We start from the raw sequence: 27,485 nt of genomic DNA on the forward strand, positions 1-27,485 counted from the left end.
GTTGTGTTAAAGTCTTTAAATCTTTCTTCTGTCGCTTGCTCTTAGCCGTTTCATGGCTTTGCATTGTGAAGTGGCTTCTCCTTTCTCGCTCCCTTCTGTGCCGGTTTTGATGACCGGTGGATATGGGTTTCTAGCTGCTTTGGGCTTCCAGCCTGCTTTTGGGGCCAGAGTAACTGAAAGTTGGAACAACTTCAAAGTTAAAAGTATGACCTCAGAGCGTAGGAGAGTACGGAGGTAATATGTACAGGTGATGCCAGGGTGGACCTGGGAATCAATGGTGTGCTCGTTTCAGCGCTCAGTGAGGTGTGCCTTTACGTGCAGAGGGCTGCACACCAGTTTTCCCAGTACCTTGACAGTTCTGGGCTCCTCCTGCCAGTAAAAAGAGTCGGTAGCTACGATTCTGTTCTACAGCAATTTGTCCGTATTTTAAGTGAATCTGTTCTTAAAATTATTGGAGAAAGGAGCGGGCTCTGCTGCGATCCTGGCTGAGTCCTGGTGGAATCGACGCAGCAAGCTGAGGGACTCTGTGCTTATTTTTAATATTTAAAGTGTTTGAATAAATATTTTGTTAGTTATTAAAGAAATACAAAACTGTGCAAAATTCTGTCGAAATTTTGCTATTTAACGAATACCAAACGACAGAGCGTCGAGGAGCAGTGCTTGGTCGCCGCGTGCCCCGGGGCCGTGAAGCCCATGTGCGTTAACAGGTGGCAACGTTGGCTGAATTCCTCTACGGGCACTTGGCTGGCCGGTTTGAGCTTGAACCTGCTCATTAATCTTTTGTTGATAAAGGAAGGAAATGGCATAAGAATACACTGAAAAGAATTAGAATACTATTTAAAAAGAAGGAGAAGGGAGCGATAACACGTAGCTGCAACTCAGCTGAAAAACCTGCCAGTATTTTCCTTAGTGTAAATAAGTCCAGCTTTGATGGCTGAAAAGAAGAGCATATCGACTGCCGGATTTGTAAAGTGCCTTGCCCTCGCATTAAGATTTATTGTTCAAATTATATTATTGCTATTACTCCTGATAGGAAATTACATTTCAAAAGTGGTATCGTTGATGATGTCGTGTGGAAGTGCGTATTTGTGTTAGGACAGGCTGCATTTCCTCTAGTTCACCTCTGAAAATACAAGTTTTTTCTTTGCCTCTGATCCTTTCAGGAGAACAGCATAGGTGAGACTTTTCCTCCAAGAAAAGCTTAAAAACCTCTGTTACTTAGTAAAACACTTTATTAAGGAAGTATGTTTTGTCAGAAGCACAAGAAGTTAGGAACATAGAAACAGCCTTTTCTTGGCATCTGAGACAGTAATGCTTTCCAAGATTGCTTATCGATGTCTTGAAATTTAAAGCAGAAATATTCCATGAGAATTCACATATCTGTTGATATCTTCAGCCCTGGCTCACCCGCGCCTACGATATCATTGCTGGCCTGTTCGTGGCACAAAATCCTGAGTGCGGGATTCAGCCTCTCTAAGTGTACAGGTGTACAGGACAACTGAATACTGAGGAAGACCCTTCTTTTTTTTTTTTTTTTGTATTTTAAAAGTTTAAGGATACAGAGATGTGGCATTTAGTAGGATCTTGCAAAAGACTAGGAACAGGTATAGCATGGAGGAACATCAGTGGTTTTAACTTTGTGGTGTTTTCCAAGTTCATTCCGTGTCCCAGGATTCCTCGTTTATCTATCTGTCCCTATTTCACACGTGGATAATATTTAAAATGAGCTTTTAAAGTGTAACTGCAGCTAGCAGCTTACATCTCTACCATATGGCAAGTAACGTTGCTGCATCTTCTCCTTTTTCAATGAATTGTGCAATGCATTCCATATCAATTAGTCCTGACTGATCCAAATTCAGCAACTAGTTGCTCTTTGGAAAGGTTAATGATATGCCTCCCTAAGGACTATTTATATTTACCTGAGTTCCCTTCAGAAACGAGTATGTTGAGGAGAGCTGACCAGTGCTGGTTTCCTCATTTTTTATATGTAACTGGAAAGATTCAAACTGAAATTAAGGCACAGATGTTTCTTCTCAATATTTTTTACGAGTTTCTCAGGAGAACATAACATATTAAGCTAGAAGAGCACAACAATAGAAAATCTAGTGTGGCCATATGTTGAGGGGTTGGTTTTCCTCCCCTCGCATCAAGGCTCATAGCAGTATTTAGGGGTGAGTGAGCAATTTTGCGGTGGTGGCGCGAGGTGATGGCTAGTCCCGCGCGAGCCACGCGCTGGCCAGGGTGTTTCTTAGCACTGGCTCCTGCGGTCGCCAGCCGGGTCGTGCTGGTACCTTTCTGTGGAGCCTTCGTAACCCTGCGTGGGCTAACAGGCTTCGTTTCCTTCTTCTTAAATTCCAAAATAAATTCCAAAATCCTCTGTATTGCTTCAATTATTAAACAGTTTCAAGTATTTTGGTGGAAACCTGCTTTACGCCATGACCAAGCCAGGTGTATCCAAGAGTTTTTGCTTCTCAGCCGGTCTCTGCAACGCAATATTACGTTTTATTGTCTGCCTCCAGTTTGTCAGCTTGCAAGCAACGCAGAATTTGCTCCCATATATTTCACATGTCAGAACAGCGGTTGCAGCTCTTTGCGATCTCGATATCTGCATGGAAGCAGCCTCACTGGGAGCAGATTCGCCATGGAAAGGACTGCAATTAGCAGTCCTCTGCTGACCATACGAGCGTTTCCCCTCACCAGATGTGCTGGCCTGTGGTTTGTCCTCCTACAGTAGTCCAGCCTGGTATTTAGTAATGTTTTTGCATAAAGGAAGGGGCAAGTACTTGTGGATCATACACACCTAAATGTTTAAAAAGCATATTTCAACTTACTCATCAATGACCTGGATGATGGGACAGAGCGCACCCTCAGCAATTTGCTGATGATCCCAAACTGGGAGGAGTAGCTGATACACCAGAGGGCTGTGCTGCCATTCAGAGGGACCTGGACAGGCTGGAGGGATGGGCGGAGGGGAATTTCGTGAAGTTCAGCAAAGGCAAGTGCAGAGTCCTGCCCCTGGGGAGGAATAATCCCATGCACCGGTACAGGTTGAGGCTTGACCTGCTGGAAAGCAGCTCTGCAGAGAAGGACCTGGGAGTGCTGGTGGACAACAAGTGAAGCATGAGCCAGCAGTGTGCCCTTGTGCCAAGAAGCACAAGGTGCATTAGGCAGAGTGTTGCCAGCAGGTCGAGGGAGGTGATCCTGCCCCTCTCCTCAGCCCTGGAGAGGCCTCACCTGGAGTACTGTGTCCAGTTCTGGGCTCCCCAGTACAAGAGAGACGTGGCACTACTGGAGAGGACAGAGCTAGACTCTTCTCCGTGGTGCCCAGCAACAGGACAAGAGGCTACGGGCACAAACTGCAACACAGGCAGCTCCGTCTGAACCTGAGAAAAACCTTCTTTCCTGTGACGGTGACAGAGCACTGGAGCAGGTTGCCCAGAGAGGTTGTGGAGTCTCCTTCTCTGGAGATATTCAAAACCCGCCTGGACGCGATCCTGGGCAATGTGCTCTAGAGGACCCTGCTGGAGCAGGGAGGTTGGACTAGATGATCTCCAGAGGTCCCTGCCAACCTCAACTCTTCTGTGATTTTGTGATCTTTGGCACTCTGTTATTAAAAGTTAATTGTATAAAAGTTGTACTTTCATTTAGGAAACCTCAGGTGTTAGTAACAGCAGCCAGGAAACGCCCCATAACCTTATGGCTGGCCAGGGAGAACCTGCATTTAATTATTAATTGGTTGCATCCTCAGCTGACGTAAATGGGGTTCAAGAGAGCTTCTCAGTTGATAACATGTGATAAGCTAGACTAGAAATATGAGATAGAGAACAGACCTTAGAGACTTTCTCTCTAAATATAGATATCTTCCGAACTACCCTGCAGTATTCTATTAATTATTTATTCTTTTTTCCCTTTTTATTTTTTAGCATGATACTTCACATATATTAGATGAAATCATCTAACAGGACACAAATTGTAGTGCTAAGCATATTCAAAATGTTTCATTGTAGCTTGTTTCGTCTTTCTCATTATACTGCAGATGCTTTAAATTCACCCTGTATGCAGTAATGGGGATCAAATTTCCCTCAGTGGAACATTGCTGACTTAATGTTGCATGATGAAATAGCATATATTTATATTTAATATTTCTTTTCAAGCAGGCATCTTAGTGCAAGAATTCTCTGCTTGTGGCTGTTTCTCACAGTACTGCTCAGCAGTCAAACCGAAGCAGTTTTTTTAAGCTGTGGGAAATTTATATAATGCTTTACACTGCGTAGCTCACATGAAACAAAAATGGAATTTATTCCTGGAAGACGTAAGAGTTTAAAACAAACCCCACATAGGAAGCTGCTTGATCCGCGCTGCCCGTGAAGGCATACCGTCTCCCTGCTCCAAGCGCATTTGTGGCACGCTGTGGGGAATATGTGTTTCCCATGCAAATCTGCCATTAGTGTTAAGGTAGAAAATGTTCAGTAGGTGCTGTGACCCAGGTCTGCATGGGGAAGACCCTTCCGTTGGCAAGAGCAGGTGTGTGTCCATAGGAGACGGGCCGTCTGAGACTGGACAGCTCAGTACACGCGTGGTACAGGTTTGCGATGCGGGTTATGTATCAAGGCGCAACTGCAATTGTCGCCCAAATACTCGCTTTTTAGCCACCCAGTTAATTATCACCCGCCTGGTGCGCGCGGTCGGCCGTCGGCGCCCGCTTTGGTCCGAGCGCCCGTTGGGAAAGCGGGTCAGGCGGCGCGTGCCGGCGCCAGGGCATTGCTCGGCGGGGAGGAAGGCTTCCCGCAGAAGGCTGAGCGCGGGTGCTGTAATTAATTCATCTGCAAAACTCGCTGGAATTAAAGCTCTGTTCTGAAAGAGGTTTCTAATTGAGAGTAAATGCCTCATTAGCGCTGAACAGATCAATCTGAGAACATCAGTAAACACAAACAAAATAATTAATGACTTTCAGGTAGTGCAATATGTTATTGCGGCTGTTGCAATTGCTTCTTGGGAATGAGTAGGTGGGATGGACTTAGGTGTGGTTTGAGATTTGGCTTGGTTTGAGGTTTGGCCTGAATTTGGTGATTCGGAGCATGCTGCCAAAAACGTTCCTTTCCCAGGACTTCTGGAAGGTGTTGGGAACACGCGTCCCAACCTGGCGGCAGGGACGCTGGCCCGTGCTCGCTGCTGGGTAGGTGCTGTGCTGTCGCCAGAGCTTTGGGTTTGGCTACCCACAGCTCTGCCTAGCCATCTTTTCACTATTAAAATCGAGCTAAATAAATGGAAATAGTGGGCGTACTTTTTGGGGGAGTGTAAGTTTTACAAAAACTGTAAAAAATGAGCAACAGTAGCTGCTATCCCAGAAATTATAAAAAAATGTATAAATGTGTGTTTCTTTGCTGGCGAGAACGAGGGTCGGGTTATGAGACTGACACTGTGCACTCAGCGTAAGGGGATGAAGGAGACCTGTGGCCTTTGTCTAGTTAATGTTTTTGAGGAAGCAGCTCTGATGCTACTCAAGATGATGATCCTGCTTGCACCAAGTGCTGTATGTTGTCCCTGTGAACGGCGTCCATCACTGGGCAAACACAGCTCGTGTGTTATGCCCAAGGGTACTGCAGGAAAGCGGCAGCTGTACCGTGGCAGAAACCCAATATCAAAGGCAGTAGCAAATGTGCACCTGTAGGCATGAAGTGGTGGAGTCGATGGGACGGCTGACGGCACGTACAAGGTGTGTTTAAGCTTCTGGGTGCTGTGACCGGCGGCTCTGAGCCCTCCTGAGCCGTGGGCTGCAGACGCCGCCCGGCACCTCGCCCGCATCAGGCTGGTGTCCAGAAACGTTCCCGTTTTAACGAGGGTTTCAAGTACCATTTTTATGGATGACAAGTTAGAAGATGCCTGCTCAGTCCTGGCACAGTGAATGAGCGTTCATGACACGAAGTCATCCGAGATGCATCTTTGGTGCTGGGACCTCCAGGCTGCCGGCTTGTGCCTACGCCAGAGCCGTGTCCGCGGGAGCAGCTGGGTTCCCAAATCCCCCCACTCCCAGGGTCTGTCACGCAAGGCCCTGGGGCAGGTCTGGTTTAGAAAGCCTGGTGGAAATGGCTGTGAATTTTCTTCCAGTTTAGCTCTGTGACTTGCCCAGCGCAGACCAATGTTTGTAATCTTCAGAGAGCTTCTGTCTTCCCAGCCATTCTTGGGGACATTGCACCATTCAGGGACAGTTTGAAAATGCAGAAAATGGTTTTTCATCCCTCAGTGTGCAGAGAAGGAGAAATGCATGATGGACAAAAAAAAGGACTGATATTTTTTTGCAAATGGAGTAGCGAAGAGATACACTTTGGAGAGCACTTGGCCATTTCAGCGCGTGGTTCTTGCCAGAAGCCACATTTTTCGAGGTGTAGCTGGACGTCTCTGAGACAGGGATTAAAATTACCAACCTCGCTTTGTGTTTGCACCAATGTACCTGGGTTTATCACGTGTCTGTGAAGCTGGAGATGCTCGCAGCCATGGCTGGCAGCCAGGCGTTGGGCCAGGAAAGGCCGGAGAGGGGCTCGGCCCGCGGGGCTGTTGGGAGCCCCGAGCGCAGCCGTCCCCGCGGGCGCCCAACCGGGCGGACGGACGGCGTCCTGCGGAGTGTTACCTGCGGGGAGAGCTGCCAGCCGCCCGCCAGCTTCCTTGTTAAAGAAATCCTCCTTCCTCGCCCGAGCTGCAGTCAGACTTTTGCTTCAGCTTTTCAGGGGAATAGTGCGCACTTTGGGCTCTTCTCCCTTTTCCCCAAATTTGCGCTTGCAGCTCGTGACGTTCCCCTGCAGAGCTGCAGCTTTTGGGCAGTAGCGTTGGGTGTGCTTATTTATTTATTGATTTTGCGTTGCGAAAGCCCTAGTAGTGGCCCGTAGGCCTTTGTCCTGCCGTGAGATGCAACAAGTTTTGCCTTTCTTCAAGCACCAGCAGCAGCCGCAGGAGAAAGCGGCAGTAAGTGTGAGCACCTGCAGGCTGCAGGGAGCCTGGGCGAGCGGGTACAGCAGTACTTTTTCAGAAATATAAGTTATTTTGATTCAACTATTACGTTTGTCTCCACACTAGCACCCACGTTACTCCAATTTTGAATATATTAAGTGTAATGTTACTACATAAAACTGTGGAAATTTCGAACAATGGTATTTTTTATTGAGTTTGGAGGATTTGGAGTTTGTAGAGGAAAGTTGTAAATGACATTGGCTTTTTCAATCAAAGTCTGCACGCAAAACTATGCATACCAGAGCTTGTAAACTCTTCTTTTTTTTTTTTTTTTCATTTCATGACTACCGTTTTAGCTTTTAAGAAAGGAATCCCATTCGTTGAACTGTGTATTCGGCAACCAAAAAAGTTGTCTGCTCTTTGTGACCTCGGTCTCTGCCATGCCTCGTTGCTCAATTCCCGTGTGAAACGCTAGATCAGGTTCGAGGCCTGAACTCCTTACATGGAAAATTATGAATGCTGGTTTTTGGCTAATTGCTGCCTTTCTTCCAGCGCTGGAGCTGTTTCATCGCTGCCGACTGGCGTTGCTGGGGCCGGGGCGCGATTGCGCCCCCGTCGCGGGGGCCCCCGGGGCCACTTGCCCTCATCCCTGCTGTTTCAGGGGACATGTTAGCCAGGAATGATGGTAACAGGAAAGAAAATACCATCTCGAGGCTCTTCAAAATCGCCTGCTTCTTGTCAGAGTCCCTCTGCTTCTTGCATCCTTGCTTCTTTGAGTGCATTAAGACGCTCTTTGAGGTTTTAATTGGAGAAGGTTTCTCCTAAGCAGCTCACCAGCATATGAGCTTCCGGCTGGGTATTTGTCTTTGGAAATAGGATACCTCTCTTGGCTTCCTTTTTTGTTTGAAAGTTACTATAAATAACTTCTTTAATATAGAAAAAGAGATTGCAGTAACTTCTGGAAGAGGAAGTTGTGGAAAAATGGAAATATGATCGTCAAACACTGCTTACTTCATAATCTCTCAGGACACTGATTATTCATTAAAATATGTATTTTCTATTAACGATAGAAGTTACTAATGCTATTAACGATAGAAGTTACTAATACTAGAAGTTTTCCTAACAGTAACATAGCTGTAAACGGGACTTTAACCGAGTAAATTGTTCTCCTGAGGGATGTCCGTCAGCCTTCGGAGCAGTTCCTCTCCGTGGCCATGCATCGCTCCCAAATCTCTGTGTGGAGATGGAGGAGACTGGCGTAGAGGGACAAAACTGTTCTCAGCCACTTATTGACTGAACTGAGTTTTATCCACTCCAGCCTCTGGCTAGCAAGCACGAGCCCTAACACATAAGTAAATATTGACTTATTTTTCCTGAAATAAAATCTTGATTAATTCCCCAAACGTGGCATCCATTTTTGGTTCCTTTTTGGTTCGCTGGCTGGCAGGGAGCGGCGCGGGAGTTAGCAGTCCCCGTCCCCGCGGCAGCTGCTGCCCTTCGAAATCGAGACGCAGCCCCTCGGCGCTGGCCCCCGCACCTCGACTCTGAGTTAGGATGAGAGAACCTGCAGTTTTGTTGTAGCCCATCCTTTTTTTTTCCTAAGAGTGCAGAACATTTGCATCATCCTTTATTACTGTGTCTCTATTTGAAATCTAATTAATTTCAGTGTAGAAATCTAATTAATTTCAGCGTCGCCTTTCTGTTGCTGCAGTGAAAAGATACGTCTTTGGGGCTAATCGATGCACCGCAGAACCGTGTGTATCAAATTGGTTGTGATGAGAGATTTTGGCCGTTGGGAGCACTCAGCTGCGCTGTCCCCAAAATGCAGTGAATCGGGGCACGTGGTCCGAGCCCACGGCGCTGGCACGAGGGTTTGGAGCCCTCCTTTGACACGGAAGCAACAGGTTTGTAATTGGGCACAAAGAGACGTGTACATCAATCGGTTAAAAGCTGTATTTTTCAAAAGAAAACTCTGCAACACCTTTAAATAATTCTTCCATAGCAAGCAATGATAACTCGCACCATCCTGGCCGAGCTGGTACCTGCTGTGTTTAATTTCTGCGCGCAGGGCATGGCGAAGGGGACAAGTCTGGAGGCATGCAAGATGGGACAAAAAGCTAACAAACGGACTTTTCAAGCTTTTTTCCTTTTTTGGGCGGGGGGGGTGCGGGGGTATGGCAGCATATAATCAGAGCCTTGGGGAAGTCATTAGCAAATCTTTGAATCCTCAGAAATATTTAGCTTTGATAAACTCACTCCATTGTTTCATGCATTCGTCAAAGGCTTCCTCAGTATTTTTTTTTTTGCTTTATTTCATTTTTCACATTAAAACTAAAATTTATTAAATGACGGGATTATAAACTGTAGTTGCCTGGCGCCACAAGCGCCTGGACCCAATAACCCCAGAAACCCCTGCCGGCTGCACGCTCTTGCGTTACCTGCAGCTCCCTGTCGTTTGTGGGGCAACTGAACGCATGGGTTTCTGTGGGAAGCAAATTGTCTGAACGGGTTTCACGTTTAATATCTCGTTTTACTGTGGGAAACGAAACACCCTTATGCTTCCCCGTCAAGGAAGGAGGTGCGCTGTCACCGTCCTCCACCCGTGACGTGACCTGCCTTTGGGTTTGCCCCGCTGGGGCGCGGGTTGGCACCGGTGTGCTCTGGGCCAACGGGTGGACGCCGAAGCTCCTCTTGGGCATGCGGGAGGCAGGACCAGGCACTCAGCCGCCGGCTCAGGGCAGGCGGGAGCCCTCTTTGCCTTCCTGCTGGCCTTGGCCCAGTGGTGGGTTCAACCTCCTGGGTCTACGCTCTCAAAGCTGGTGCTCGAAGTGACTTAGATTCGGTCATGAAGACTGCCACGTAGCAAATCCATGAAACGATCCCAAGTTTCTTTACGGTCGCAAGCGATGGAGATGTCCTTGGGTGTCGTGTGCAGCGGCACCCGTCAGCCCAGTGCGTTCGTTGCACGGAGAGCGTGGAGCTGCCAGGTGGTCTGGGTCCCCCCGGTGCTCCGTCCAAACGCTGGCCTCTTCCACCTTGGCTCGCCTCGGGGGGCTGAAACTTCTTCCAAGGGAGAATTCAACCTTCCTCCAAGTGAAAACTCAAGTGGCTGCAGACATCATGCAGCGCAAGATCTAGTACCACTGAAGCCTGAGAGAGAGGTTTATGGTAGGTCCAGGAAAGACACCTGTGCAGAGGACTAGGGAGCTGGTACGGGGATGACGGACAAGGAAGGACTGTGGCTCATGGGGGACTCGGTGGAGGAGCGTGCTCTGCAGCGGCCTCCACTCACTGGCTGGGTGCGTGCGGACGGCCCTCACCATCATGCTCTCCTGGGTACAGCGAGGCAGCGGGCACGCTCGCTTCGAACTGCTGTCTGCCTCCACGGCGAGACCCAGCGACCCGGGCTGCGCTCAAGGGATTTTCCGTTTGTCTCCATTTTTAAAGAAAACATTCATGCCGTGCTCCTTGTACCCAGCATGTACACGCAGTGCTAGTTATAAGCTTCCACATGCATTTTTTTAAAGAATAAATGGAAAGTGAACCAGTTTCATGGGGTTTTTTGAGCAAAATATCTTTTGTCTTTCATCTTCTGTGCCTTAACGATAATAGTGGGCCAGCATCCCCAAACTTGGAGAGATTTTCTTTGGATGGTGACGGGTGCGTTAACTGTGATGAAGGAACTTGGTGTTCAAAGGCTGAAAACCCAAGATAATGGGCAATTTATTTCACTGCTCTTTGGGGCCGAAGACCACTTGGATAGGAAGAACAAAATGTTCTTCAGTAGTTATGTCCCACTGGGTGTCTGGGGCTCTCTCGTGGCTCTTAGGAAAGTTAAAGCAATTGAATTTCTGTTAATTAATACTAAAGGGCATCCTTAAAAATCCTGCCATTTCAGCTGTGTGTTTCAGCAGCATCACAACTAGGCAGACTGAGCCGTGTCTGCCAGCTCGATAATGAAGTCAAATAGTGATACGCGTTGTTATTTTTGACTCGCGTGTAGATAGAGCTTTTGGCACACCAAAAAAGAGGTGAGAATATTGTTTTGCCTCTTCGCTAACTGGTTTGAAAGAGATGTAACATGTGAGTTAAAACCAAAAAAGTGAAAAATCCTGATCAAAGAGAGCACAGCAGATTTGTGTACTGTTTGTAGAAGGTCTATGATGAAGGACGTGCAACAAACCGTCAAGGAAGGCAGGAAACTTGGAATGAACGTTCATTACCTCCAAAAATTTAAATAGCTCTTAGGTTAGCTTGCGTAGCTCATACATATTCCAGGAACTAACTGCAGCAACAGCATCAACAAATCACTGCATGAAACCAAGAAAATTCTCCTGTTAAGGTGTTCTCCTTTTTAAAGGTCGTGATTATTTTGAAACGTCATAGCCATTTCTGGCTCCATATGGATATAGAATTTTTTATAAAACCCTGAAATTGCTAATGAATGACTGTATATTTGCAAGAAGGACATGCTGCCTATTTTTCTGTTTGTCTTCCTGCAGCTGTGTTTATTTTCTGTGGCAGCTGCTGGGAGTCATAGCATTATTTAAAACTGCGTGTTCGAGGTAGGCCCCTAACCGGGCATTGACTTCTTTGGGAAAAGCCGACCGCTTCCTCAAGCGGCGGGGCTGCGTGGGTGCTCTTCCGCTTTTGCCGAGCTCCAAGGATAATACTGCTCTGAGGGATCTGGTGCAAGTTAAGTGTAATTCTCAACGTTACGGAACGGCGCAGATCATTTAGGCTGATCCTCGTGGCCCCGGAGCACACGCGGCGGCCGGTCTGCCCGTTCTCGGCGCGGAGCCCCTTGGCTCGCCGCCAGCGGGGTTGCTCCCAGCAGTAGGTGCTCCTCAAAAACGTCGGTAATTAATAGCTCACCTGCTGGGCCCGGTTACAAAGCAGAGCTGTCTCTGCCCTGGCTCATAATAGAACGGGAGGCAAGTAGATCCTAATGGCTGATACTTAAGCTGCTTGTTTAGACGTAAGTGCAGTGAAAGCGGAGATGCGTGCTGGGAAGCGAGGGGCCGGGCTGACCCGGGGGCTCCGGCCGCACTTCTTGTCTGAACATACAGGGTAACGTGTTCGCGTATTCATACCGCACGGTCTTGGTGAGCTGGGCTTTTCGTTGTAGAGGGTTTTCCTTGGGGCGGTTGTTCTTCATCTTCTAACAATTCTGCAAAAAAGAAAAAAGACAGAAAGTGCTTGGTAGCCTTTTTAGAAGGTGGTGCTGGGGGGGCAACGGGGCGCTCGCGTGCCCACCAGCGCTCTTGCCAACGGCCGGGGCAGGCAACGCGGCGGTGGCGGCGGGCAGAAGAGCGGTTGCGATTCTGAGCGTTGACAAGACGCCTCCACCCCACGGCGGGAGCAGCGTGGCCGCCAGGCGTCGGGGGCCGCCACGCCAAGCGATGGCTTTTGAACGCGCGAAGGGCCGCGAGGACGCGTGGCGTTGGCGCGCGTGTTGCCAGCGCGGTGTTTGCGGTCCTCACGGTGGACAGCCAGCGCCTTCAGTTGGCGCCCTTCACACCGCAGGGCACGTGATTCGTTAGCCGTGTTGCTTAGAAACTGGTTTTCAAGCTGGTGGCGTTTGATTAAGTAAGACTGCCAGCCGTGCCCCGGGACGCGTCGTTGGTACGGTTGTTGGAGACGGAGGAAGGGAGGAGGAAGGCCGGGAGGAGTCCGCCCCTCTTCCTCCGGGGTTTGCAGTGTCCCCTCCGGAGGCCAAAAGCAGCAATTGGAAATACTCGTGCACCTTCTAGCCTGAAAAAGCTCCCAATAGGGTACCAGCCACTCTTACTTTTCCACGTGAGGGTAAATAGTTAGTCCATGCTGGAAAGGAGGTCTCTAATGCGAAATACTTCTCCAGATTTTTTTAGGCCTGCCAAAAACCTGTAAATTGAAGCGCTCTGTTTCAGAGCTCCCGAAACATATGGTCTGGTGGGTGTTCAGAGGAGTGCGGAGCCGCTGAGGGATTCATGTGTTCACAGAAAAGGGCTGGGTTTTGAGTTTGTATTTCTTGCATCATAACTAAAATGTTCAAATCCAAAGAGCATGATTTATTTTAAAATCCTCTTTTCCTTTTCTGACTAAATGATTGGCGGATTTCTCTCCGCTTTCACCCAAGCTGTGTGTTCCTGATGCACCTTCCAACCACAAACACGATTTTCAAATTTGGCAAAGCAATCCCTTCTTCCTCCATCTCTTCCCAGCTTTCCCAAAGGGACAGTTACATTGTTCTACCAGAAATAAAAAAAATAAGAAAACCCGTTTTTGGCTGCCCTTTGGAGCAAAAAGGGGAGATAATTAGTTTCAAGTGAACTTACTAGCTGCAGAGTCCAGCTTGTTGAGTCTTAACGAGAAGCTGCAGTTGGAGTTGGGAGGGAGATGCCGTGCGGAGAGGTGGACTCCTCGGCCCTGGCCGCAAGCAGTCGCAGCTGTTTAGGCAGCTTTGAACTGAACAGGGAATTGTTCTCTAGGAAGACACATTCTCTATTTTTTCTCTGTGAATCGGTGTTATGCTTTCCTTGGTATTTTTAAAAAAAATGATCCTTAGCCACATCACGTTTTCTCCAGATGATCGGATCCAACTTCAAAGCGAGGATCACGTTCCCCTGCTGAACAACATCTGTAACTGAGACGTTATTTCCGGGCTCCCTTCTGCGAGGGAAGGGTGTTCAGGTGCCAGAAGGAGAACGAGCTTGCTGCGAAACACTTTTCTTAAGGGCCTTTTCTTTAGAAAAACCCTTTCCAAACCTCATCACTGCAAGCTGCAAGCGCTGATCTTGTCACGGGCGGATGGGCTTGTCGGCCAGCGCCCCTGCGGTGCATCAGCCCCAGTGCACGTGCACGGGGCAGGTGTCCGCGTTGCGGGGCCGGGCTGCCCCTCTTCCAGCGCGAGGGGATTCGTTGCACCGCCGAAGCGCGGTCCTGCAGCTGGCGCCAGCCCGGCGCCTCCTGCGCACCCGGCCGCGCCGGGCGGCCGGAGCTCAGGTCCCCGCGCGCGTGCGGGAGGGAGCACACCAGCGCTGCCGGCGGCCGCATCCACACCGCCCGGAGGGTTTTCTCACTTCCAATCTTACCTTGCAGTGGTTACTGAACAAAAAAAGAAAGCAATGAACCTGCGTAAGGAGCCGTGGACGCGCTGATCGAGCCAGACGCGGAGCAGAGAGCAACCTGGGCTCGGTTAGGTTTCGTGCGCCCCGCGTTGCCGGCGCTCGCGGGCTCTTTGCACCTGCTGCCAAATTAATTTTTAAAGTTTTTTCATTTTTTAAACAGCACCTGCTGTAATGCAGATTCTTTTTTATTTTGAGGAACCGTTTGGCCTGCGACGGTGCGGGGGGATGCGCGGACGAACGTCCAAATCGATCCGTCTTTCATTTTTAAGGGACTTGGCGGAAGGCGCTGGCCGGAGGGCGGCGGGAGCGGGGCCGGCGGCCGTTGGGCGTTCCCGGCGTTGGGGGCAGCCGCTCGCCCCGCAGCCGGCCGGGAGGAGGCAGAGGATGCAAAACGCGGCAGGAACGCGGCAGATGGCTCTGCGGAGAAATCTGCTCCAAGGAAGGCGCTGCCGGGGCTGAAAGCAACCCTGACTCACTCGAAAGCAGGGAACAAATCAGTCTCTTCCCAAATAATATGTTTTTCTTGGGGTGGGGGGAAGGCATGAAAAATACCAGGCTGGTTTCTCAGCATAAATCGCTGTCGCTGCATTACATGTGCGTTAAGCAGTGCTTTGGGGGCAGCTGAGGATCTCGCCCCGTTTTTTTATAAAAATATGGAAAATACCACTGCAAAATTGCGAGCGCTGAACGCAGAGCGGCCGCTCCAAATGCTGCAGTGCTCTTTTTTCCCCCCCTTTTTTTTTTTTTTGGTTTTTTGCTTTTGTTTTTTCCCCACCTTCCCTGTAAGTGACTGGTGTAAAGCAGTCCCGGCTCCCCGGCGGGGACCGCTCCTGCGCTGCCCCCGCTATGAGCCCCGGCACTTTGCTTAACACGCGGCTTTTAATGCAGCGCGATAATACGCGCTAATCATAGCTCGCTGCCGTCCTGCTGAGCATCCAGGCTAGCTGTCTGTCTGCGGCGCGTCCGAAAACTGCCTATCTACGCGTGATTTACAAATTGCCCCGAGAACAGGACTGGTTGATAAAAAACAAAAAAACCAAAAAAAAACCCCTTGGCTGTCACTACTCTTTTTTTAAGTGTCGAGATAGCTCCTGGGAGAGCAGCGCAGTCTGAATAAACCGGGGAGGTATTTATAGCACCGGTGCATAAACAGAGGGTCTAAATTGAGTAGCGAAGCCTGGGTTTGCTGTTCAGCGTGATGAGAAATTAAGATGTTTAGCATAGGATGGGTGTCTGGCTGTTGCAGAAGCGGGTGCGCTTTTTGTTCCTCGATTCCCCCCCCGGACTCCTTGCTCCTTTCTGCCTGCGTGGTTAACTCGTTTAATCTCCAGCCTTGTTTCGCTCGAGCCGCGTGCAGGTTTGAGCAGTAAACGGTGGTTAAGCGTTGCGTTCTGCGCTCTGAGGGGCGGAGGGGCCCTCCGGCCGGCGGGGAATCAGTAGGCTTCAGAGTTATCAGAACCTGCCCTGTTTCTGCCTCCTCCTTACCAGTAACGGCGCCCTCCTCGTCGTTCCTGCCTTGTGGCTTCGGTGCACGCGCATGCTGTGGCGCCGACGCGTGGCGGCGCTTGCGTGAAAACGGGGAGCGTTGCCCGGGTGCATTGCAAAAACGGGTGCGTTGCCCGTTCCCCTCCTACTAAAGAGAGACCCAGGCTGCAAACGCACGGGTGCGCTGAGATCAGGCCTTTCCGTCAGACGGCAGCGGAGCCTGGCAACCACAGCTCGGTGGGAAGACTTTTAAAATTCAAACTGATGTATCATCAGTTTAATTAAAATTATGCCCTGAAATTACGATGGAAAGATGTTAATATGAAAAATAGGCATTTTATCAAAGCAGATGGGAGCTCTTAGAGTTTACCGCACTTTGTAGCAGCTTAAAAACCCTTAAGCTGGGCTGCGTGTTTCTCAGTTTTGCATAGTACAGTTTGTCATTTTAAGCTATATTAAAAAAACGAACCTTGCAGTGCAAGCTGAAAGGCTTGAGAGCATCCTTCGCTGTATATTTTTTTTTAATGATGGCGCTCTTGAATCATTTTGGAGCTCAGATTTTGAGCAACCATTTTCTGGCTTATCACGCGATGCAGACATCTGCTTTCTTCCCAAATCCGTGGTAGGTGAGCGGTAGCGTCAGGATACCGTGCTGTTCCTCGGGGCGCTCTTTCCTCGAGGCGGGGTGGCACGACTTCTGCAAACCTCCCTCCCGGGCGCTTCAGGAACGTTTAGAAATAATTTGAGGCTTTGTTGCAAGGTGGAATTAGCCAAAGGGCTTATTCAGCGATTTTTTTCTGTCCGCTGTCTGCCCCCGACCTCTGGAGCCCCACGTCGAATCGCCTCGTCCGGTCCGACCCCCGTGCACCGGGGCACTGGCGGTCCGGCCTTAAATCACGGCTCTTTGGATAAGACTCTTCAAATACGAGACTAATACATAAGACTAAAGTGGTCACCGCAGTACTGACCAAGGAAGCTTCTGTTTGCTGTGGACATGGGACTTCTCGGCTCCCGGTGACGCCGGAGGAGCCGCGTCCGGGAAGGTTTCGGCGGGACAGGTCCAGGGTGGGATGGGGCCCTTTCCTGTAGTTCTCCAGAAACCGCGTGGTTCTCCAGAAACCGCGCTCATCCCCGAGACCTTCGAAGCGTAGCCCCGAGAGCAGGCACCTTCAGAAGAGCGCTTCTGCGTGACCACGTCTTCCCTTTGCTACAGGAAACAGTGTTTGTGCAGGCCGTGTTTTTGCAATAATCGAGAGGTTCTTGTTGGACATTTGGTTTGTTTTTCCTCCTGGAACTACAGGCGCCAGCGTAGCTGTTTTTCAGGTGCGCTACTGCAATCAGTGTTCAGCCTGAGCTTTGCTGACGTGCGTTCGAAGCGCGTGCAGTCGACAGAGCTCGCTCGAGAGCGCCTCGTGATGGAGGCAGAGCGAGGAGCAAAATGCATCTAAACCGTCGCCTTTGACAAATGGACGGGAATTTGATTATATGCACAGCGCGCAGTATGTTTGCTTCCACACGAGAATTTAAATTTCTGCTGCACAGGAGTATTAATAATGTGGACAACTTGGTAAAATTTTAACAGGTTTTGCTAACACGATGAAGGCATTGAAGGCTCTGTCGGCCTCATATTCTGCTGATGAATAACTTCTTAGGGGAAAAAAAAATACGAAACCTTGCTTTGCAGTTGCTTCCGCTTTGCTTCGTAAACCAAAATCGCAACACCTGACCCGAGGAAGCTTCCCCGCCAAGCGCAAAACACTGCGTTTCGCCCCAAAACGCAGCCGAAACCCGCGGTCAGGGCGCGGGGCGCAGAGCTTGCCAAAACGGCAACTCTGATCCTTTAGTAGCAACATGAAGCGCGGGGAGATGTTCTTGTCCTGGCTGTACGTCACCAGATGCCTGTTGGTCCCCCCGCCCGGCTGTGGGCTGGACGCCGGTTTTCTCGCGCTTTCAGAAGTTTTGCTCCGGACTTGAAGGGATTGTTGCCGACTAAAAGGCGGATGGCTTTACCCGGTAGGGTGAATTAAATGTTAATTGTTTGAAAGTGGGAAGTCAGCCTGGAAGTCACAGATCTGTGAACAGGTTGCTAGTAAAGCACTTCAAGAGAAGTCAGTGCATTTTGCAGTACGTACTTAACTGCTCTCTGATGTACTGAAATGCTTTATACGGGTTTGGTTTGTGCATATAGTACATAAAGCGTGGTGTCTGTGTGTATTCATATATATATATATATATATATATATATATATTTGTATATACGTTCATGAATGTGAGGAGTATGTGGGATAACTTAGTAATACTTTACAATTCTGACAAGCCCAACTTTGCATTATTTATAATTAGCAGCTCTTATTAATTTAATGCCAGGATTATCAGTGTAACCCTGTATTTTCTCTTTGTCAGCAGCACCTTCAAAACCGTCCGTGTTAACAGACATGAATTATTCAAACAGTTATGCTCCTTCCTCTATTTTTGGCTCCTTTCTCATTGAAGATGACAATTTAATAGCTACCGTATGTAAACGGTAGACATGTCAATGTCTTTTCTTTTATACGTTTAAAAACATAAAATACGTTTCTTGGAAATGTTCAAAACGCCCCAAGCTTTCTTTCTGTGCCTCCCAAGCTTCTCCCTCGCTGATCGCAGTTTCCCTTTCGTGTTTGTCGCAGGGATGACGTGCCAAGCCAGAACGTCGTATACGGAGGACGAAGTTCTTTGGGGTCATCGTTTCTTCCCGGTTATTTCCTTGGAAGAAGGATTCTTTAAAGTTGATTATTCCCAGTTCCACGCAACGTTTGAAGTCCCTACCCCACCTTACAGCGTGAAGGAGCAAGAAGAAATGCTGCTGATGTCCTCGCCGTTGATAGCCCCTGCGGTGAGCAACAGCAAAGAGAGGAATAATTCTGTGGAGTGCCTGGATGGGCTAGACGAGGTCGGTACAAAACTGCCTTCAAAACTGCAGAAAATAACTGGACGGGAAGACTTCCCCAAAAAACTCTTAAGGATGAGTTCGACGACCTCTGAGAAGGCCTACAGCATGGGTGATTTACCCATGAAACTCCAGCGAATAAGCTCAGTCCCTGGTAATTCAGAAGAGAAACTGGTTTCTAAAACGACAAAGATGCTCTCAGATCCCATGAGTCAGTCGGTGGCTGATTTGCCACCCAAGCTTCAGAAGTTGTCAGGAGGAGGCGGCGGCAGGATGGAAGGAAACCTTCCACCCAAACTGAGAAAAATGAATTCTGACCGATTTACATAACTGCACTAGACTTTTAGGTATTATTTAAAGCTTGAACTACTAACAGATGTAATGGGGGCAGGAAAGCAGGCCCTCTACAAAGAGTATATATGCTAAATTATGTGTTTCCTTGGCACTACATGCAAAGGGGGAGGAGCATCCCGCAGCTAACGATGACTGTACGTATATGTAAGTATACTGCTGCGACTGAAGACAGGACGTCCTGCTCCTCGGGCTAATCGGAGCGCTGATGTTCGTTGGCATGTAGTAGCACAACACGCATGCAATAATAGTGTGCAATTTTTGCATATAGTTTTATGGCATGATTCCTACTGTATTTATACTGTATATTCTGAAAAATATGTAAAGGGGTGTTCCTTGCCCCTGTATTTCTTAAGAGTAAGTAGTAGGTAAAACATGCGAGTGGGTAACTTTCAGGTAAGTTATAATTTGATTTGAAAAATACTTTTTTCTGCTGTAGATTGTGATGTTTTGTTCAACAAAGTAGTTATTGTGCATGTTTTTTTCTTAAAAGAAGGCTTATACGTATTAGTTAATTCCTAACACCAAATCTGCTAGCCTTAAATTAACCGCTAGCTTCTCTTTTGCTTTAATATTTTCTTGGTTTTTCTTTTCCTGCCTCTAGGTTACTGGAAAAAATTGAAATGTATTTCATAAGGCGCTGCTTAAAAACGAATTATTAAGGCTAGGCAAAACAATAAATAGGTTAATAAAATTTACACTTTAGATACAATTAGTAAAAACTTAAAAATAAATTTCTTTCATGAGCGTTAATACATATGTTACAGATGTTAGAAAGCCATTTTAAAGCAACGGCACGTGCTTGATTTCTGATGCGAATAGAATAGCGTAACGTGAAAATAGTGGAATTTCTTTGGGAAATCAAGCGGGCATTTATTCTGGATGAAGTACACCCCGCAGGCAGAGTCCAAATTCCCGTGAATCTCAGCAGCGCCAGGATTTGCGCCAGGGTTTCCCTCGCTCTTACTTTTGTCGGCCCCGCTGTGCGTATAGGTTTACACCGCAGGTTGTCCGAGCCAGGCTCTCGCAATCCGAAGCGGTTAAAAGTTACTGAAACTCCCAAAACGGTTAAAGCATGCCCAGCCCCGCCGGCAGCCTCTTGTGCTGGTCGGGGCATCGCTCTCTTACTGCTTTCTCTATGTTGGAAACATGTCTAAAAATGTTCTTAACTGACGTTGACCCTGTGGGTTTCAAAATGAGTAATACTTTGTGTAAACGTTGGGTTCGATACCCAGCCGTGGTTGTGCTGGTTTTTCTTCCCCACCTTGTGTTACCGGCGCTGGGGTGAGCCCGGGGCAGCCACGGGACACACGTGGACAGGGCTTGGTCGGGGCTCCACCAGGAGCCCCTGTTCCCCCCGGGCTCCTCTTCCTCGCTTCGGAGCGGGCTGGTAGGCAGCACCGTCCAAGCGCAGAGCTCGTCCCATAAGCCACCGCCAACAGCAGCCATAAAAAAGGGCGTTGTGTGACAGCATTGCTATTTTTAAAATACCTGAGACTGCAGCATAGCGGTCTTAGGAGAAGGACCGACGGTGGTCAGGACGGGCACGCGCAACTCGCTGCGGTCCTGTACCGGCAGCTCTGCCTCCAAGGGCTCTGGGCCATCGTACATGAGCGAACGGTCACGCTTGCTAAATAACGAATAACTACAGATCTATCGATCGTTGGGGGAAAAAAAAAAGTGGTTTCTCTTTGTGATAAGCGGTTGCATGGAACAAGACCCAAGACAGGTGCCGGAAGAGCTGCCGCCAGGGCAGCTGTAGCTCAGTGCTGTTCCTGGAAGTTGCAGTATACGATGTCAGTTGTACGCTTACGGACTTTATACTCACTTCCAAAGTTTCTCCATGGTTTGTAATAATTTGAGTGGCACTGCATGCTTTTTACACCTTTTGGCTAAACTTAAATCCTTTGCACGTTATTGTTAAGGGGAACCATGTGTGTAATTCCCTGCATACTGGTACTGTGCTCTAGGTGCGTGATGAGCAGTTTCTGATGTTGCAAGATAAAAATCCGAACTTTTTCCCCATTTGCTAACACTTGCTCAGGTTGTCTTGTAAAATACAGCTTTTTTTTTTTTTTTTTTGGTACGACCTGTAATTCTCCTGTTAGTCCTTAACTGACAACAAAAACAGCCAGGTTCACTTGCGAGGTGTTTACAACAAAAATACCGCCTCTAGCCCCCAAACCGGAAAGCCAGGAAAGTTAATCAGCCTGATGGATAAACACTCGGTGAATGGCATGTGCAAAGGAAGAGTCCTACCAGCAGGCTTAACCAAATGCGTCCAGTTGGAAAGCAAGGGGAAGGGCGGGCTGTAGGTGGTCCCAGCAGCCCAGCCCCTCCGCAGCATCGCCTGCGGGTGCCTTCGCCAGCGACATCCTGCCTCCGAGAGACGCGCAGTGGCATTTCTCTCTGGGAAACTTTGGGCTAAATCTGTGCACGCGATTGAAGTAAGCAGGACAAGCATTAAGTGTGCTTTAAAAATAGGCGATGGGGAGAAGTTTGTACCTGTACAGTACACTGGCAGTCTGCGTGAGTGCACGTTACTCAGTAGCCTGAGCGTGTAAAAATACTCTGCAAGTATGCGAAGCGCTGGGAAAGCGTTCTTGTTTTTATTAAATCCGTTCCATAGGAAATGTTCAGTTATGATTCATTCAAAATTTTGATTTGTTTTTTTATTGAAGTATTCACCTGTCCTCGCTGGACGCACAATCTCTGAGGCTTGTGGCTTGTATTGCAGTGTTTTATGTATGTTAAGGTTAAAATATATGTGTCTTTCATTAATAAGCGTGAAAGTACAAACATGGATGATAACTTTCTTTAGTAATTCATTTTAGGAAGTTATTTCTCATTAATATTTCATTTTTATTAGTGTGGCCACTTTTTTTCCCCCCCTAGTTAACATTTTCACCCGGCCCTAATGCTTACGCTAAGAAAAAGTAGTTGTCTGATTGCACAGCCGGTCTGTGTTCTCTACTGCTCAAGTTATGCTTGAATTATATTGTAAATTGTACATACTCAAATTAGAATAACTAAATGCATTTTCTGGCATGCAGTCTATAACTGTATAAATGTACAAGTTTATTTGACTTATACAAAATAACGAACTCTTGTATTCATTAATACTGCAAGCTCAGTTTTATCTAAAGCTATATTAAACTTTAAAAAATTGTTCGGTTTAAGTGTTCCGGTGTGTTTGTCTTTTATCCCGTCCACTTTTTATTACTTTAGTAAAGGAGTCAGTAGTCAAGCTGCTTAAGGGCTTCTGATTGCCCGGTCAGCGGGTGTAAAAAGGCCAGTCCCTTGATTGTTCTTCCGAACAGCAAAAATGAGGAACCTCAAGGCAGGTGAGCTGAGTTGAACGTGGACGGTCTTGGGGCCTCGTCCGTCCCCCAGGTCCCCCTGCCCTGGCCACAGAAGCGCCAGCCTGGCCTTTCCCTCTCTCACCACCTAACTTACGGGAACGAACGTTTCCCTCAGAAATTCCCTCTCTAAATGACCCAAACTTGGTGTTCTCCTGCAAGCGCAAGCGCTAGCCGCCTAACTCACCTTTCGTACTGCGTGAGCACGTTCAACGCTATAGTTTCCGTCCCAGCGCAGCGGACGGTGGGCTGGCCGCGCGTATCCCGCCTGCCACCGCGGCGTTGCCTATGGAAGAAATGAAGCTTGGATAGTAGCTGGAAATACCGTTATTAAGGCACTTGTCCTTCTCGGCAGCCGCGCGTGGCGGGGCGCCTGCAGACGTGGCGCCCGCCGGCCGCCAGCGCCGTGCTGCCTGTTGCGGTGGGAAGCGTCCCAGGGGGTCGTGCGGACGACTTCTGCACCTACCGCCGCAAGGACGCAGCTTTTCGCCCCGGTTGCAGCGCGTGTGTTGGTGCCCGCCGTTGAGTAACCGCCCGGCCGGCGGGTGTCACCATGCAAAGGTGTCGCAGGAGGGTCCCCAGCCCCAGGACCCCTGTAGCAGACCTAGAGAGGAAGCAACGAGGGCTTGCGCAGACGAGCAGGACATAACGGTACCAGATTAATTGCAGCTATAAGTTAATTGTCTACAAGATAGTATATTTCGTGTTTTTTCCCCCTTTCTCCTGCTGTGACAAGCGGTATGATAGCATGTGGCCCAGGACACCACTCATTGGGGCGAGCTGGTTGGGAGCACACAGGAGCAGCTGGTTGGGCTCAAATTTGACTCATTGCCCAAGCAGCACACCTCATCCTTTAATCTCTGCTTCGTCTGGAACTTGCTAGATGACCCGGTGGTCCTTCTGGTTGATAGGTGCACTTTTCCAGATCTTGGACCTGCTAGATGACCTGGTGGTCTTTCTGGCTGATAGGTGGACTTCTCCAGATCTTGGACTTGCTAGATGACCCTGTGCTCTTGCTGGCTGATGTTTGGACTTTTGCAGATCTTGGACTTCTAGCTGAGCCTGTGCTCTTGCTGGCTGATGTTTGCACTGGGAATATGGAAACGTCAGTGTGTCATTTAGGAGGGCTAAACCCAGCCGGTCTGGGCTCGCTCCCGAAGGATTCTCCTGCAGCAGGAAGGTGCTGCAACGTCCTCACTCCCTGAGCCTCCGGGGGCATAAACCAAAATCTGCAGAAGTCGTGTTGTCCCGCGTCCCTTCTTTACCGAGGCTGCAGCAGAGTTTCATGGCTGGTAAACAAGTCAGGGGTTAGAGGCGCCCTGGGGAAAGAAAGCTGCTGGGGAAGAAGGGCTAGCAAGAAAATGAAGCATCCCTGAGATAGTAGCTGAAAAGGAAACAGACCTCTCATGCTGTGTTGGATGAAAAGAGGGGGAAAAAAAAAATAACACATTTAAACTAGGTCTAAGGGATGTATCCTGCCTATGTCAGCGGAGGACCGCGGCGAGAGGTACTGAGCCGTGCGGGCGGCTGCGCGCCCAGCAGCCGTACCAGGAGGCTGGTGGTGGGAGTCCCGAAACCCAGCACAGGCGGGATTTACGGATGCCCTGCCTCGGGAAAGGCAGGTACCGCCATCTGTTTTTAAAAACCGTTAGCTGGTGACGCTTGGCTCCTGAATGCACTTGCCACTCACGCCGAGCCGCGCTGCGGCCGAGCAGCAGCAGATGGGCAATTCGGTATTCTTTTATGATAAATAGCATTACCATTTTTATTGATTCCAGGTAATTTACATTTATGCTACTCACGCTCCCACTTCATAAGGGAAAGCAGGTAGCAGGCGAGTGCGAGAGCGGCGCGAGCGGGCCAGTGCCGGAGAGCTCATCGCCTCCTGGCAGCCTCAGTTTTGCGTGGTTATAAGTGCTATTTAACATGAGTGCAATCCTGGTTTGTTAATCTGTTTGCAACACTTGCAAGAGCTCGCTGATTGCTGTTTAAAAAAAAAAAAAAGCACTCGAGCTATTATGCCGAAGACAAACATCTGTGCATCGTCTCGTGTCGCAGGCGGCACGGCCCGCGCTGCTGCCTTGCCGCCCAAGCCGAGGCCGTGTGCGTGCAGCCGCCGCCTCCCGGGAGAGCTGCAGACGGAGGAACAGTTTATTGGTTGAATGAGAATTTTGCAATTGAGCAGAGCTTTTTTTTTTTTTTTTTTTTTTTGTCCAGGTCGGTAGGCATGTGCTTGCATTAAATACACAGAAAATGGTGTACAGGAGCATCTAGATTATGAAAGAGGAAAATGCAGCCCAGGAAGTGTTCAGAGAGCTCCTGGGGCAAAAGGCTGTCCCCTTTGGGGGCATGTACTGTAAAGTAAGCAGGATAAACTGTTGGTGGCCAGGGGACCGAGTGCTTCTAGGAAGAATTTAATACACCCAGAGCTGCAGTATCACCTATATATCCACTAGAAGTGCTTAACCTTCCCCCCCGCCTGCTAAGAAAACACTTTCACCTTTATCTCCACGTACAAAACGGCCTCCTGTTTTCAGCTTACCCCTGCTCAGCTCGCTCTTACCTCTGGCTCAGTAAGGGCATCCTAAGGCCAAAAAATTGTCTTGCCCGGATAGCCAATATGTGATGATGTCATAGGGCTGCGAGCGAGCGCCCGCTACGTCAAGGAGAGGTCAGCTCGCCTCCTTCTCGGGGAGGAGATTTGTCTTCCTTCCAGCGCGGATTTGGGATTTCTCAGCCTTGAGCTGTGATCAGCTGGGCGCGTGGACGGACTATCACTTCATAGGAGACCCGAGATACGATCTGAACCATGCGCTAGACGTTATTGATAACCATTTAGAAAATCCAATGGCCCCTTCCCGATGCATATTTTATAATTTAATTTTTAGAAAAAGCCAGACACAAGAGCTGCTTTAAAAGAGCTGTTTTACTTATTTTTATAATACTCCTAAAGTACCTGTTTGTTAAAAAACGTGGCTGTCATGCACCAGTTACACGGTGGGTCCTGCATGGCCCAAGTATTTTCCAAGCGGTCATCCACAGCTCTGCGCACACAGGCCCGCGGTGCCTCTGCGCCGATACCTTCATACCACTGCATAATTCAGACGCCTCGGTGCCCTTTTTCTTGTGCACGCGCATTTAGCTTTCCTAGCCCTTGGGAAGTCTGTGTTAAGGAAATGACACCCTCTGTAAGACCTATCAATCAGCTACAGCCCTGATACTTCAGTACTGGAGTTAATGGGGCAGAAACACGGTAACGGCAGAATATTTTAAAGTGCTCATGGGTTTAGGCGCTGCGCAGACAGTTTATTGCTGCGCTAAATCTGGACGTCAAGTCTTAATCTATAAACAACTGTATGTGCAAAAAAAAAAATAAATAAATAAATAAAGTGCTGCTTTAGCTGTCAGTCTCTGTCCTTTTTACTGGCTGCCCCTTGCGCCGAGCAGCAAGTGGCGGGAGGTGCGGCGCGGGCACGGCGGTCCGCCTCGGCCTCCAGCTCCCGCGCCGCGAGGGGCTCCGCCGCCGGCCGCGGGAAAAGCGGGGACGCTGGGCTCTACCCTACTTAGATACTGAATGGGTAAAAGGAATAATGCTCACATGAGCTCGCAAAGGAACGTATCGCCAAATAGATATATTGAACGTTTTTATTAAAAAAGTAAAGAAAAGAAAATCCTGGGTAAAGGCAGCATTAAAAAAAAAAAAAACCCAAAACACAAGGGATGAAAGAAGCTGCTTTGCCAGAGCTCCCTGTGCTGGCAAACTGCTCGAACGCGCCGTGGCTTGAAGCCAGGTCTTACTGATTACAGGCTGCAGTTGTTCTTCTATAGCTTAAACTGGAAATACTTTTGTTTTAAAATTGACTGTTCTCAATAACATACAATCTGTCCCTTGCTATCCATTCTGCATAAAACTCCTTGCTCTGGGAATTAACAAATCTCAGGTTTCTTAAGAAGCCAAAACACTATATTTTTTATATTTTCCTTGTTAAAGTGAGACATTTAGTTACATCCCTTTATTTTCTCTTCTGCTTCTCATTACAAAGCACGTGAGGGTGTCCCGGGCGGGGGACAGAGCACAGAACGGACCCTGTTTCGGTCTGCCCGTTCTTGCTGGCTGCAGCAGCAGGAAACCGCTTGTGCGAGGCTCCCAGGAGAGAACGGAGCAAGCGAGCGGTTTGTTGCCACGCTAGGTGCTTGAACCCAAAACGCAGACCTGCAAAGCCTCAGGCTAACTGAAGGGGACCACAGTACAGCCCTGGACTTGCAACAACCTGGATATATCCCAGCCGGATTGACCCAATAGGCAAAAAGTCCGCTTGCATCGTTGGAGAGGCTCAGGGAGCAGGTGAAATCAGGTGTGCAGAAACAGAGGAGGAGGAGGAGGAGGAGGAGGAGGAGATGACACCCGTGCAACTGCCAAAGTGTTTCCTGAGATGCAGTAAGTCTAGGCTCAATCTTTTCCCCGCAGGGAAAGATTGTGAATTACATTTCTAGGTCTGTGCATCAGTGTTTTTTAAGTAGCTTGGAGCATATTGACTACTTCTAAAGAGTCAAAAAAAAAAAAAAAAAAGAAGTACCTCACATCATAGCATACTTTTAATGAGAGCTGAACTTCCTTTGCAAATTTTTAGGAGATAACACATTGAAAATAGTTGAAAACATTGCAGCTGGACACCGACACGCCGTGGGCAGAGCGCGATGGGCACCTCTCCCTGCAGCCGGGGTGTTGAGAGCATTACTGGCCATTACAAGCACTCATTCTAAAATCACATTAACAACTACACCATCGTGACGGAGGAGGTCTGGCTAAGCCACACGCTGCGTGGGAGCCGGCAGAGATGCTTCAGCCTCGCTGGAGCTGTGCAAACGCAAATTTGTAGAGGTGCTTTTTGCAGTAGAGCATCGTTTGGTGCTTCAGAGTGCTTCGATAAAAGACGATTTAATGCCTGGGGGGGCCTGAAACATCCTGAGGTCCTTTCAGCAAAGAAGTAAACATCCTGGGCTAAGCTTTTCCAGAAAAAAACAGTATCTGGAGAGCTCAGAGATGGAGGGCAGGGGAAAGCGAAGGAGCCGTTTCTTGGCAACAAGGGTCTTTGGTCTCAGCTCAGGTTTCTGCAAACAGAAACATCTCTGTGCAATAGGACGGATGCGCAGTCTGTACATAAACTAACAAGGGAAAGTATCCTCAATCCCTGTCCTCACTGCTGTGTCCAGAACGGACCCGAATTACTGCAAACTACTGTCAGACAGCTGGGCCGCGGCAGCTCTCCGGCTTGCCCCGACGGGTGCCCCCCCATGGGGAGCTCA

General features: G+C 48.8%; 1 protein-coding gene across 1 annotated transcript in view; it reads left to right on the forward strand.

The window, feature by feature from the left end:
* KCNJ3 (potassium inwardly rectifying channel subfamily J member 3) overlaps nucleotides 1–21,998 on the forward strand; it is a 60,134-nt gene extending 38,136 nt beyond the window's left edge. The window contains exon 3 of the mRNA XM_068949417.1: nucleotides 18,209–21,998. Coding sequence (XP_068805518.1) covers nucleotides 18,209–18,798 — 590 coding nt within the window. The 3' untranslated portion in view covers nucleotides 18,799–21,998. The remainder of the gene's footprint in view (nucleotides 1–18,208) is intronic.
* Nucleotides 21,999–27,485: the final 5,487 nt, after the last annotated feature.

The sequence above is a fragment of the Struthio camelus genome, chromosome 6, assembly GCF_040807025.1.
Source record: "Struthio camelus isolate bStrCam1 chromosome 6, bStrCam1.hap1, whole genome shotgun sequence".
In the NCBI taxonomy this organism is placed as follows: domain Eukaryota; kingdom Metazoa; phylum Chordata; class Aves; order Struthioniformes; family Struthionidae; genus Struthio; species Struthio camelus.